The sequence below is a fragment of the Mizuhopecten yessoensis genome, unplaced genomic scaffold, assembly GCF_002113885.1.
Source record: "Mizuhopecten yessoensis strain PY_sf001 unplaced genomic scaffold, ASM211388v2 scaffold9049, whole genome shotgun sequence".
Lineage (NCBI taxonomy): Eukaryota > Metazoa > Mollusca > Bivalvia > Pectinida > Pectinidae > Mizuhopecten > Mizuhopecten yessoensis.
In genome coordinates this window covers 752,895-767,191 of record NW_018407853.1, presented here as the reverse complement: position 1 = coordinate 767,191, position 14,297 = coordinate 752,895, and the positions used below count along the sequence as shown (strand labels likewise).

Below are 14,297 nucleotides of genomic sequence, written 5' to 3'. Positions count from 1 at the left end.
TGATACCAAAAGGTATGCAGAGTGATGACGAGTGAAGCTCAATACATAGAGGATCTTACATGAGTTTCCATTTCATGAGATTTATGAAACGAGTCCAAGAATTTTTCAATTTTCAATTGAGCTAAAATGAAAAATTTGTGACGAGTTTCATAAATTTCATATAAAGTGAAAGGAGTGTAAGATTCTTTTTATCACTTTATCAAGATTTGTGTCATTTATTCATATAAAACGACAATTTTTATGCAACATTGAAATGTAAAAAGCCGCCATTTTGACTCCAGTGCGTCAGTCTGTGACGTCATGTACTTGTCCTAGGCATGACATCACAATTGAAACAATAGAAAATTACTACCAATCACAGGGCTGATTGGTCATATTACATGGGTTAATACGCAAAAAAATATGACATGGGTATATTCACTGGATAACACAGTGCATTATGCGATAAAATTGTATATAAATTGGTGGGGTGGTTACTTTCCAGAATTAGCTAATACATCGGGGAATGTAACTAGCCCCATTCTGTTGTAAATGTCTGCCCTATTTACAGCTAACATGTATTAACAAAAAGGCAATATAGCCAAGGAACCAAGAGTGTCCAACCAAAGAAAAAATTGGACTTAATGCACATGTTAGTTTATCACCTTTGGCTATAATATAGGTGATAAATTAACGTTTTAATCAGACAGACCATAGGAATGACTGAAGACAACGAATAACGGTCTTGATCTCGGAGTAATGATGGCCACAGAGAGGAACCGCTTGGGGAAAATAAGGTTTTAAACTAAACATTTCACTACCACTACAACTTAAACTAAACTAATAAAAAACTAACAATGAACTAAAAATGTCTAGTAGCATGAACAAAGAGAGGAATCTCAAGTGAATGAACTACTAGAACTCCAAGAAACTTTACATCAACTAATGGTAGAAATGAAAGAAAAATGTCTCATTATAAATCAGATCTGAAAGAAAATCAGGTCAACCACTTACTAAAACTTCAATACACTATACTTTGTCACAATAGGCTTCCCTCCTCCAATATTAAAGCACCTCCCATATCTTTGTGGGAAAACATAAAAATGTTTATTGACCCTTCAAAGTTAAGATAATTTTGTCTAACACTGTTAAAGGGTAAACAGGAGGAAATCAAGACAGATGAGAAAATCTGGAGAGTTACAATATTTGTCCAATACCAAGGCAACTTTTTCATCTAGGTAGTATGACTACGTAAATCTAGTATGCAAGCGTGTTTCAAGCATTCTAATGTTTTGGCCACTCACACAGTTGTCTTCCTGACTGGATGACCTGATTATTAATCTTTAACTACCAATTTAGAATCTACATGGAGTAATTAATCAACCTTTCCAAATAGTTCAGTTTAAGGTGTTCTGGCATGCTGGTGATGAAATGAGTTATAACAGTAAGATATGAGAGTGGGTGTGGCGCTGAACATGGTACTAACACCAGACCCAAGTTCTTACCATGGAGTAGAGATGCAATCGTTCCTAGCACCACATTATCTGATTCAGTTGTTATGCCCAACTAACGAATAATTGCACTGATTGATAGTATCGTCATTACAAATACAGACTCAAATGGTAAGAACCTGAACATGAAACTTTAGATTTCCCAATATGTACACACACACGTCTGTATTTCACCAAATTGTGACTCAAGTATATGTTTCGAAACCATCTACAAATGATCACATGATGAGACCCTGATAATGCATTGAAATGTCCTTTTGTAGCATTCCCATGTTATATAACATTTAAAAACGTATACAGTTAAAACCAATCGGTGAATATCAGGACAGCCATATACAACACTAGAAAATGTCTGGATTTCCCCATGTTTACCCTATATAGTAACTTGCGATGCCAAATTCAGTTACCCACACTTTCATTTAAAATGACATCTTAATGGTGACCATTCTAGGAAACCAACAGGGATTTGGAGGCTGGAGGGAAGTTGTGTGCGGATGAATTAAAAAAAAAAAAAGCATATTAACATCTTTTTTTTTTTCTTATTTAAGAGAAATTATTATTAAAGACATGATCTCTTTTAGTGTCCCTTTACACATATATATTCATGGGATAATATAGTAGAATGTATTGTTTTGTGAAGGAAAGTTTTACAAATACATGTAAATGTAATAGCCATATCAACTACAGTATATTAATATTTTGTATCATCATAGTACCCGGTACATACAGTTAAATCTTAGTGGGACTGCTATTATATCTAAACTTCAGTATGTTAATAAAAAAGTATCAAAACATGTAATTGTGTAATCAGTAATAATATTAAGCCGAGTTGTTATATCAATATATTTTGTTCTTTTCTCTCCAAATGAGAAACAAATATGATCATATTTAATGACAGGGAATAAGTATCATGTCTTGGCTAAATATTATGCAACTTATAAATGTTTACTGAAAAAGTGATGAGCTTTAATTTGTGTGTAAATGTAAAATGTACCCCAAGCCAAAAATACTGTAAGTTCCTCAAAAGTGATTTTTGGCAATGTTTGAAATCTTCTAAATAAAAACAGGGAATTTGATTTGACAATCACACAAGTTATTTGAAGATTAATCTCTTACTTATGAATATGTACATGTAATAATAAAACAATAGTAATCTACAATAAATTTTCACAAAAATACATTTAAAATGCATCTTTAAAACAATGTCATTGTAATGTAGGCTATTAAAGTATTATAATATTCTTTATTATTTCTCCGATATATATATATATATTTTTTCATTTTCGTGACGCAGAGGAAAAGATAAAGTACATGTTGTCGCCATGACAACATGCACTGGACAACCAATTCAATGATTACAAAAGACAAAAGACAGCAGAGACTCAGCTGTAGCAAGCTTCATTATCTAAATGGTATATTATAAAAGCTGTACATTAATTAAAACCATTGACATTTTTATTATTATTTCAACTTTAAAAATATGAAACATGTCCTTGAATTTAAAATGATTGCCCTCTGATAATATACAGATATCATTGTATTTCTACATATTTTTATTATGAAAATAGATTTAAAAACAGGACTCAATGTTAAGATAATGAAACCTGCTACAACTGGTCATAATCATCAGGAGCAACCAACTTAAGTCATGACAACTGATCCCATGACAATTGTACTAATAAGTCATGACAACCAGTTTTAGTTATCACAACAAACAATAAGTCATGACAACAAAGTGGTTTTCATGACAATCAACTTTAAACAATGGCAACCAGCTGTTTGTCATGACAACAAAATTTAAGTCATGACAACCAACTGTTTGTTATGACACTATCTGGAATGCAGGAGATAACCATCATGTTTTAGTTAACATACTTCTCCACTAGGCTATGTACCCACAATGTCTGTCAGCCAAAAACTACTCTAATGATGCAGACTGGAATTACCTTTAACCATGTAGTACTTGTATGGCATAGACGTACTAATATCCCCAGCTCGACCATTTAAAAAAAAAAATGTCAAAGAAACATTCTACAAACCTGTGAATACAAACAAAATACCCAGGTTACAATATCGCTGACTATCGGTGAAAATGGAGGATTTATTCAACAAACTTTTATTTACAGCCAGATAGCTAGACAGATGGAGAGACAGACAAACAAGCTGATTCCAGCTTACCCCTCTATCTTTGTTAAAGATGTTAAAACTATTTTAGTAGCACAGACAGTATGTATAAAAGTACATGTAGAATATATATATTGGGTCATAATAATAACACTGAATTATACATCCTTAAGACTATTAAAAATACTGTAGAGACTGATTAAATAGTAAAAATAGGTGAACATTTGGGCCCGGACACTGTAGACTTGTTGATAAGTTCAGCTAAGTGTATGATATATTATCAAAATACCATTCTTACAATAAGTGTTCCAGGAATCAATTCCACGAAATCCAAGCGTTTGTTCAATTTTGTCATCCTTAGTAAAACTTCTTTCTCAGTTTAAGTTTATCATTGGAATATTAATGTTGTGAGAAGGTTTTTATCAGAATATTTTTAGGAATTCCATAGTATCTGATATTGTGTGTACAGTATACTGATAGTTATAATTACAACATATATCAATCTTCCCAGCCCTATAAATGTATATGATTTGATTCAAATTCAAAAAAATCGCAACAGTGTATAAAATCCAAACTTGTTAACCCGTTTTATCACAAGACATGATTATTTACTAATTACGTTTTCAATATTTATGATTTCAACAAAATAAGATTGGAAAAAATGGGAGCTATCAGAGTCTGACCGACAACTGTGGAAAGATGTTTTTTTCATCAATCCATATTTTTCCTTTATTCTGATTTTGTGTGTGTGTTTATGTGACTGGTTCACCTTCACAGTAACTGGGCAAAAACATTTATAACAATTGTTTTTAAATGGAATAAATGTGAAAGGGAGCAACCCTAATCTGACCAACAATGTTACAACTTTTCTTAAGTAATACATTCTAACATTCTGATGAACTTGTAATATCTAACAAACACTGACCTACAGCAAAGAAACACCTGATGATCAGTTAGTTTGTTTCAGATATACTTTGACAGAATGCACACTTGGGTAAAATATTGCAGGCAAGATTGTTTAGTATACAGTACATGTACCATTTTCTGCTTATTTACATGTCAGACAATTGTACACAAACATTGACTCAGTAGCCAAAAGGTATAAGGTTAACATGTTTGTCTGATTCAGATATCAGAAAACTGTATACAGATTTATCAGCTAAATGGGTAAAACCTTTCAGATTTCAGACAGGGGTGTTACACAGCCATAGGGAGTTGTATCCTACTGTTGTTGGCAACCTCTCACCAGGATTTCATCAGAGCTTCCATTCATACATCCATAACCACACAGCTTCCTTGGCTTTCCTTTAAAAGGTTTGGCCAACACCTGTAAAACATACAAAATTTACACTAAACCGCACTAATCACCAGCTACAGTTACTTAACATGCTGAACGCTTTCCACAGTTCCCTCCTGTACTTTTCTACCTACTTCTGAAGTGGAAACTTTTAGTGTGGAAATGCTCATGTTTTTCACTTTTAGTAATTTATTAGCACAAAAATATCTAAATAGGAATATTTTTTTGTAGAATTATATATATTTAACATACAGATTTTAGAACCATTGCTAATGCTAGTATGTCCACACTGTGATCAGTCGTTAAAGCGTCACAACACAAGCATTCCAACACGTGACAATTTCCACTTCTACAGTATCCATTGGTAATCTGTAACTGTTTTCCTCAGGAGTGCTATATGTCCTTACATTGGATTATTCTATTTAACACTAGTATGTTCAGGGTTAAATGTTTGACTCTTAATCTGAGGGTCGACATGTCTCTTTCTTCATTGTAGAGTTATTGAGAAATTTTATCCTCTATTGGTTGGAATATTAACATTCTGTGATTAAGAGCAGTTTTAGAGCACCACAAAGCCGAGGATATAGGATGCCTGTAAAACGTTCGTGTGAGGAAAAAACATGTCACTAGCGATTACATGATGCTGTAAATGATAATGATATGCAAATTGCAAGCTTTCAACAATAGCACTCAACAAAAGAGTTTCAAAGAATTACTTTTTTTTAATAAAGGGCATTTTTGGGTTTTATAAGGTTCAAATGTGCCACAGGAACAAGAAAGGGCAAAATATATATGTAGCTGTGTAAAATATAACATGTATTATGATATGCGCATATACATATCACTTATTACACACACCAAATCAGTAGAAAACTGTGACTTTAGGTGGTCACAAGGTTACATAAACAACCAACAAACAGACAGACAGCATAACAACATAGTATGCTCCACTTATGGTGGGCACATAAAAAGTAAACTGTCTTCATCAGTATCCCTAGTAAAATATCAGGATGTAAAATATAATGTTACAATTAGTGCAATAGTCATGTAAACGTCTTCGCCTGCCTCTCATTTCCCCATAAACATTAATACATCCATCTAAAGTAGTTAGATTAGTATGGAAGAACATAAATTGAGTAGATTAGTATGGAAGAACATAAATTGAGAAAAGTGATCAACTTCAGAAAAAAGTAGGTACATGTACAAAGGTAGTTATGAAATAACACAATTTTAATGGCAAGTTTCATTTCAAATAAATTTCCCATCCTTTTCAGATCACCTACCTCTTCCATAGCCATGGAAGGTGGCCATGCCCCTCCCATAGCCATTCAATGGTGGACTGCCACGCCCATATCCTCTTCCCCTCCCTAGGGAAGCTATAAACAAATTTTCAACATGAACATTTAAAAGTTAAAAATGTTCTATCCATACAGACAAAATTATATTGAATATGGCCAATAATCTATGTCAAATGTTATGGGCGGATTGGTCGAGTGGTTAAAACTTCGGCCTTCCACGCAGGCAGCCAGGGTTCGATCCCCGAAGTCGTCATACGCATGGGTATTCAGAGAAAGTGTTTTACTCCTGCCTATACAACTCCAACAACCGGGGTGGAGTATAAAATGGTTTGGGGTGGATGTTGCGGTATCTGTGCTGTAGCATTCAAGTGATGTGGTACTATAAATGATGCCGTTTGAAGCACGGTCCCACTGCAAACAGAACACATCACATCTCCAGCCCACACGCAGGCATACACACATAGGGAGATATTAGCCAGGTGGCATAGGAATAGTATTTAGCGCCGGATATGGCAAATCCTGCAAATTCCTCAAAATTGTATTGATTAATGTATATGCTAATTGTATTAACTGTGTATCTATGTACTGTAAAGCACTTTGGAGTGGCTTAAGTTATCTAGATAGGGTGCTATATCAAATGTTATATATCATTATATTATTAAATGGTAACACTGGAACTTTAATATAAGATATCTATGAAATACCTCTAACAAAATAAACTCAAAATATCATTCAGGTTGACACTTACTGCCCAATAGTATCCCTAGCCCATTTTGAAACACTAAATTTTGAAATTTGGCATCTATTAGCCAGGACTATGGAGTTTGAACTATGTGCATAACTCACCTCTGGCTAAGAAGCTCTGTACAACAGGGGAGGACATTAGGTCTGGTTTCTTAGGCTCAGACATAACTTCAGGCTGCAGATCTAATGTTGGGCTAATTTCAGGCTGAATGAATGCTGTCCCTCCCTTGGAAGATTTTGGAATATGATCAGTCTCTACGCCAGAGTCCCCACCTAACACACCTGTATCACCGTCGTCTGAGGACATGCTGCTGTCTGTGGCCACTGGCTCTTGTATGTCCTTCAGGAACAGTGAACTCATCAAACCAAGATCCTTTGTCGCAACAGTTCTCGGTGAAATGTCTGAAAATTTGTCTTCATCATATTGATTTTCTCGCAACAGACTGTCTTCGTCTTTTAATGTGACTGAATCACTGTTCATGGTACATTTATCTTCCTCCTCTTCTAACTCAATTTGGTGATCTTTCAAAAAAGCGTTAACAGTTCCCATCACATCATGTAATGCTGAAACAAAGTCTTTTACTTTCTCTCGCCCCAATGCCAGGTCTTCTCCAGTTCTGCGTTGTAATAAAGCACATTTATTAAGGACAGATAGGATTTCTACTAGAAACAATGGTTAATGTGCTCTTAGGGCTTTTAAAACAATTTCATCTGTGGCAGCTGTACAATGCAGCACAATAAAAAGTTCCAACTTATATCTTTAATCAATAAGCAGGTAAAAAATGGTATAGTTTTGAAAATAAGTCACTGTAAAAAGGTCTTCAATTTTAAACATTTTTGAGGTCTGTTAATTCCTGCGGATTTGATACAATGGTCTTATTTTTAGGGATCATTTTTTCACAGATAACAGGCCTAGTGGTCAAGGTACATCGTGCTAAGGTATGGAAGGTTTAATTTTTTGTATATTCAGTAACTTCCCCTTAATTTCATATTTGGCGATAACTGTAGCACATATGGGCCAAGCCACTTCCGTTGCTCAGGTAGCTCGATTGGTTAGAGCGACGGTTTAACAATCTGAAGTTCAGGTTTTAAATCCTGGTTTAGTCCCACTGTATTTTCCACAAACAGTTGTCCTCCTTTTCAATTTTTTTTATTTACAAAAGAATGTTGTTGTTCATTATCTTTTATCTATTTTTCATAAAAGTCTCGCAAGGTATGTTTTCCTTTCCGAAATTATTTATCAAAGCTATAGTCATGCCCGCCAAATGAAGTTCTTGTACATAGTTGCAGTTTTTTGCAGTGGAATGGAAATTCAAAAAATAATTGGGCCAAACAAAGATAACAGCCTTACAAGTGTTAAGAATATGATGAATCTTGATTAATTCAACCAGCTTGTTCCCAGCTGAAGGGTATGGATTGTTAGGTGGCTAGATCACTCCAATAATACTGGTATATCAGGACAATATTTCATAGCAAAAACACCTATATGTATGCTGAAACACTGTCATACTGGATAGTGTAAGGAGCAGATTAATGAGGCTGGACTAATGACTATACATGTTTTGTCAAAACAATTACATAACCCGCGTATCATACTTACCCTAGCATGAGTTTCTCTTTAACATTCTCAATGCTGGCTTTGTCCGGCAGAGTTCCAGGCAGTGTTGAAACTCGACCCCGTTCAGCCTTACTGATGTCCTCCATCAGACAGTCCACATCCAGAGAGCTCAACGTCCTCGTCTCTGAGGTCAAAACCAAGTAGCAAGGATACATTATATCAATTAGTACTGGCATGATAAGATCATGTCACAAGACATATATAAAACCTAGACCGATTAATAACAAAGGGCCATGTGGACTTTTGTTGTGGCCTAAAGTCTGTTGTCATTCTTTTCATTAAAAAGACCAATAATGGTATTTTGGCCATATTGTCAGCTTGATCAGGTGCCAAACAGGGATTATTTGACACCTAGATAACATTAAACTGACAAACAATGTTAAAACTTGGCTACCATCAAGCAGATAATATTTCTTAAACACCTGGCTAACATCAAAATTCAATCATGAAAATTTACATTCATTTCAAGAAAACAATGAATATGAAACGAAAACAATTAAATCTGTTTGTTTTTAGAGTTAGCACTAAAGAATCTATCTTAAACTAAAGCTTACCTGAGTCGGGTGAACCCGACATCCTCAGTCTTGCATCCATATCCAGTGAGACACATGTCTCCCTTACTCTGCTCACATACATGATGTCCTTGACCCCTGATTTGACCCCTGACATGGCAGTGACTGGATTGCTGATACCTTTGCTTGAGGCCGTTTCTTCCTTGCTTTCCCCGAACAAGTCTTCCACATTTAAGTTTCCTATAAAAAAAATTACATAGTGTAAGCCAACATAAAAATAATGAGAGTTGTTAAGATATTGGCTGTAAAAATAAAAATATAAATCATCGTCAGGTCACATAAACGTTTATATATCATGATTGCTACATTGACACATCATCTCAAATCTATCTTCCAAACTTCCATATATCAGCTAGACAACTCTAGGTCTATATCGTATTTCTATCCCGAGACTGCACATAGAGGGTGTTCTATCACATGCTATATCACCAACCTTCCTGAATCCTTTTAAATGTATCCTTTGCTAAGTCGACGACAAGTTTGCTTCCCCGGAGCGGCCAGCGGTGCAGATCTTTCACTGCTTTAACAGCACTCTCCATCTTCTTGAATCGAACAAACCTAACAAACAAAAAAAACCACTAAATAAATCTTATTTTAACAAGGCAGAGTATTGCAAGGAAATGCATAGTCCCCCACCAGTAATGATTTCTATATTTAACGAACAGTCAGGAAGCATAGATGACAGTGAGGATATAGTAACCTACTTCTTGCACTCTGTCATCCCAATATGTCCTTGTACACCAAGTATGGTTACTCCAGGTGAAAAAGTATAGAAGATATGCCCCAGACAAACATTTTCAAAAGTAAAGTTCAAAGGTCAAGTCAAAGGTCACTGTGACCTAATTCTTGCACTGCCATCCCAACATGTCCTTGTACACCAAATCTGGTTACTCTAGGTGAAATAGTATAGAAGATATGTCATGGACAAACTTCTTGGACTGACGGCAAACCTATAGTCCCCCCCCCCCCCTCCCCCCCAGGTTGGGGGACTAATTAAGGAGTCAAGTGATCAACATAATCCAATAGGACATACTGTTATATAGATGAAGTATACTACTATCCATACAATACCCATAGTTGTAGCTTCCAGCTCGACCATTCTCCACAACAAAGAGATCTTCAACTCTGCCACATCCACTGAACAATTCCACCAAGTCAGTCTGAATTAAAACACAACACACACTGCATCAAGAATTTTCTATAAAAATGTCCATATATAAACACTTCCAAATGCAAAAATAATGCCTAGTAGTAGCTTACATTAAATGTTACATTTCTGCCTCCTATTTTTAAGTCTTCGCCCATATTGACAACATTATTTTAAACCGAGATTCAGTATCCCCTTGCCAACTGTACACTCGGTACTTGAAACAAGAGACCTTCTGAACTCAAGATGGACTCTCGAACCAATTAAGTTACCTGGTCGCAGGTGACTGATCAAGTTAAGTTCTCTATATAGTTATATTCAAACAAATTTCAGTCAATAAAAAGGGCAAAAATACTCTATGTTCAGTTGTTACCTTGGTGACCTCATGCGAGATATGTCCAACAAACACAGAGAATAAATCTTTGGCAGCTATTCTGGGACAGGTCATGCTGTAGCTGTGGAACACCGCTCCCCCTGTTAAAGTGTAAACAATAATTTGACAAATAATGAGCTTGTTTTACGATTATCCATAGAAATGGAATTGATTCTACTGGCTTGCTACGGATTTGCACCATATTTTGAACGGTTTTCGTTGCTGTATCCAAAAATATGCAAGAAATCCCTGTTGTTCCCCATTCATTTCAAGGTTAACCAAAGATCTATTAGTTCCTAAAAATAATATATTATACCTGTAGTGCACGGAAACTGTTTCGACAATTCTACAAAGGGCCATAACTCCGTAAATAACTTGCGAATAATTTTGGTTACCGAGCTTTTATGTGTATATACAATAGAAACGGTGAAGATGGGCTCAAGCTTGTTTTTGGAGAGAAAACAAAAAAAATGTGAAACAAAAGAATTTATTAGATTAAAAAGGTTTTCATGATAATTCCAATAACATATTTGTATTACTGGACTTGTTGGACCAATGCATCCTCTTTAAAATCAATATCACGGTTGCTCACTTTTAAAATCAATATCACGGTTGCTCACTTTTATTTGTGTTAAGTACACTTGGAAAGTACATGTACATAATTAGATATCTTCTTTTTTATGTTTGTTGAAACATATCACACAAATTTTTGAATACATGTATATGAAATAAAATAATTATTGGTTTCACAATATGATGTTACTCACATGCTAAGCATATTTTTCAATTTGTTATCAATCAGAAGTAGATATTCATTTTTTCAATTTATTATATACATAGTTAAATATTTGTAGGCTTGTTTCAATGATTCTCAGACTATTTTGTTTTACAAAGTGCCAAAAATACAGGAAAAATAAGTAGAAAACATTGTTGATAATTATATTACCAAAGAGTTGTTATTCTTGACAGAATTTGGAATACAGAAATGCATTGTACTATAATTACTGTGTAATGAGTCATTATGTTTATGTTTTGTCCATTGTTTAATCTTAAACTGATGAATATATATGGTATGTTTATTATTGACAGAACAGTGTGTTCTCTCAATATTATAGTATTTTAATCCAGGCATTAATTCAGTTGTTTTTTATCAATGAGTCACATATGTTCATTTTCCTGTACGTCAGGAAACCGGCTACCTATTTCACTACTGTGAAGTTTTTCAAGAAAGATAACTCTTACATCCAATTATTTTTATATTTTGCCAAAAAAATGTGTCTTTCATTCAAAATTCACTCCTTTTTACATAAATTTCCATATAAAATCCTTAAAATACTGACAACCTATTTATTTTTTTGTGGCGGCAAATTTTATTTTCTTCGCAATATAACTACAAAATTTGAAGAAATGGATGAAAGTAACAAAAATTTATGACCCAGCTGTCCAGGGCATCCGAACAGTAGACAACTCTAGTGTTTTTAACATTTTATCCATATTAGCGTGCACTGCAGGCGCGTAGCTAGCCCCTTTACCATGTGTTAGCCCCGACATGGGGTTGCCGAAGGCAGCCACCCCCCCCTCGAAGCGCGAGCAGGGGGAGGGTACGGGAGTGGGTCTTCCCCCTCCCGTAAGGGGGGTCTGGGGGGTCTCCCCCATGAAAATTTTGTTTTCTAGAACGTCTCAGGAGCCATTTCCCACGTCCTGATGTCTGAGATAATGATATGTTGTAATTTATAATATAGTTTTAAAAAAGGGGCCGGACTTGCCCCGGTCTCCCCTACACATGTATAATACATGTGTAGGGGGGACCGGGGCAAACACGGCCCCTTTTCTTTTTTCAAGACGTTATGGAAGGCATGTACTATACTGTTGAAATGCATATTTATATATGTCATTTAGAAAAGAAATGTATTGTCTTTCATAAACTAATAACCAAATCGTAAACAAGACCATATTTTGGGAATTATTGGACTTTTTAGGTCGAGAGAGTTGGGGGCCGGACGAGCCCCGCCCTGAGGTAAATCCGGCCCCTACCAGGGCAAGTATGGCATGAAGGATAGAGAAGACAATTTACTAATAAGTGTATGGAATTTCATTCAATTCTGTTGGAAAATAAGTCCAGAACAAATCAGTGAATACAAAGAAAAAAATACTTAATTTTTGCGACGTAAAAATATTATTTTTGTGGTCAATTGGGTGACGTTATCAATAGTGACGTCACTTGGCACAATAACAGTTGCATTCGGGGTGGCCGAATGTGCCCCGGCAAAAGGGGCCGAACGTGCCCCAAATTGATATTTTCATAAAAAAAACCCACATTGATTGTCTGTGTCCACTGTGCCATACTCGGAGTCGTTTGCGCCAGGCGTGAGTTTCTCAATTTACTCAAGCGAGCAGTTTAGTTCCGCCTGGAACTGTCCATCAATGTAATGGACATTTCTAAACTTCATACATTTTTGTACTAACTATTAACACTGTATCATATGTGAGGAATTGCATAAGTATACTATATATTCAAAACTTAAACTCCACTGTATAGTATCAGCAAGAAAAAAAAATGTCATGAAAACCTATACTTTTCAAAATCATGTGCAAGCCCGGGCTTATTGGCTTACATGGTAGTTACGCGCCTGCACTGTAGCATAGACGCTCACCCCTTCACACAGAGTGCGAAATTACTTGATATTGGCGTTGCACTGAACCGGAAGAAGAAGAAGACAACAAGACCCTGTCAACCTGTGCCACTTAGCGATTTGCAGACAGAACAGACGATTTCGAGAACGATTTATAACATGCTTTGTGACGATGTCCATTTCTCGTTGCAACATTTTCCAATACTTCTTAACAACTACGTCCATCAAAATGCTGAAATAAAGCACAGTTAATCGGTCGTGATAAATAAACCAGATTGTTTCACATAAGGCCTACCTTCTCACATCCTTGTCTGCTTTTTCTGCACGAGGTCTCCGCAGCAATCAAGAGTTGTCGTTCCTTACACTCACTTACAAGGAACGACGACTCCGTGTAGAGATATTAGACGCAAATAAACGTCGTTGTGCAGATTTAAAGACAATGTCAATTAGACAGAAAAGAGACGCACATATTACAACAATATAAATGTTATATAAATATTAATATACGTCTTTGGACGGTGATATTATATAAAAAAAAAAAAGAATATAAAAAACACTGAACGCAAAAAAACACCATTATACACAACAATGCACTACAACACAAGACCACAAATCCGTACAATCGTCAATATTGACGGAGGAAGGTTTCAAGATGAAGATGAAGATATGTCATTAATATGATATATAGGCAATATTAATCAGAAGGAATGATGAAGAAGTCATTGATAATGAATATGGAACATATGTCTTTCCTTTTTACTTTCATCTTTTCTTCTCTCCTTCTTGTCTTCCTTCCCTATATATTCACACTTTCCTATGCTTTCGATAAAAGTTTTCTTATTTCCCTTTCGCGCACCTGGTGATAATCTTCGGATGGTGGTTTACCAGTCAACCGGCAAAAAGCAAAAGCATGAAATATCAAATGTAAAGCAGAGACGTATTATTGTTGTTGTTGTTGAACGTCAACAGTCAGTGGCGGATCCAGAGACCTATCTGGGGGG

General features: G+C 35.5%; 1 protein-coding gene across 1 annotated transcript; it reads right to left on the bottom strand.

The window, feature by feature from the left end:
• Positions 1–387: 387 nt before the first annotated feature.
• LOC110457211 lies at positions 388–13,648 on the bottom strand. The gene is made up of 9 exons (XM_021508379.1): positions 13,592–13,648; positions 10,664–10,764; positions 10,215–10,303; positions 9,577–9,701; positions 9,126–9,323; positions 8,554–8,695; positions 7,056–7,570; positions 6,195–6,287; positions 388–4,941 (listed from the first exon to the last, which is right to left on the bottom strand). Exons 2-9 carry the CDS (start codon positions 10,736–10,738, stop codon positions 4,922–4,924), a joined length of 1,257 nt encoding a protein of 418 aa, XP_021364054.1. The 5' UTR covers positions 10,739–10,764; positions 13,592–13,648; the 3' UTR covers positions 388–4,921.
• Between the last annotated feature and the right edge of the window lie 649 nt (positions 13,649–14,297).

Excerpts from the sequence above, each read along its gene's own strand:
- LOC110457211 (XM_021508379.1), bottom strand. The coding sequence starts at position 10,738 with ATGACCTGTCCCAGAATAGCTGCCAAAGATTTATTCTCTGTGTTTGTT. Across the intron at positions 9,702-10,214 it reads GCTGGAAGCTACAACTATGG|GTTTGTTCGATTCAAGAAGA; the intron begins GTATTGTATGGA and ends TTTGTTTGTTAG. Across the intron at positions 8,696-9,125 it reads GTCGGGTTCACCCGACTCAG|AGACGAGGACGTTGAGCTCT; the intron begins GTAAGCTTTAGT and ends TTTTGACCTCAG.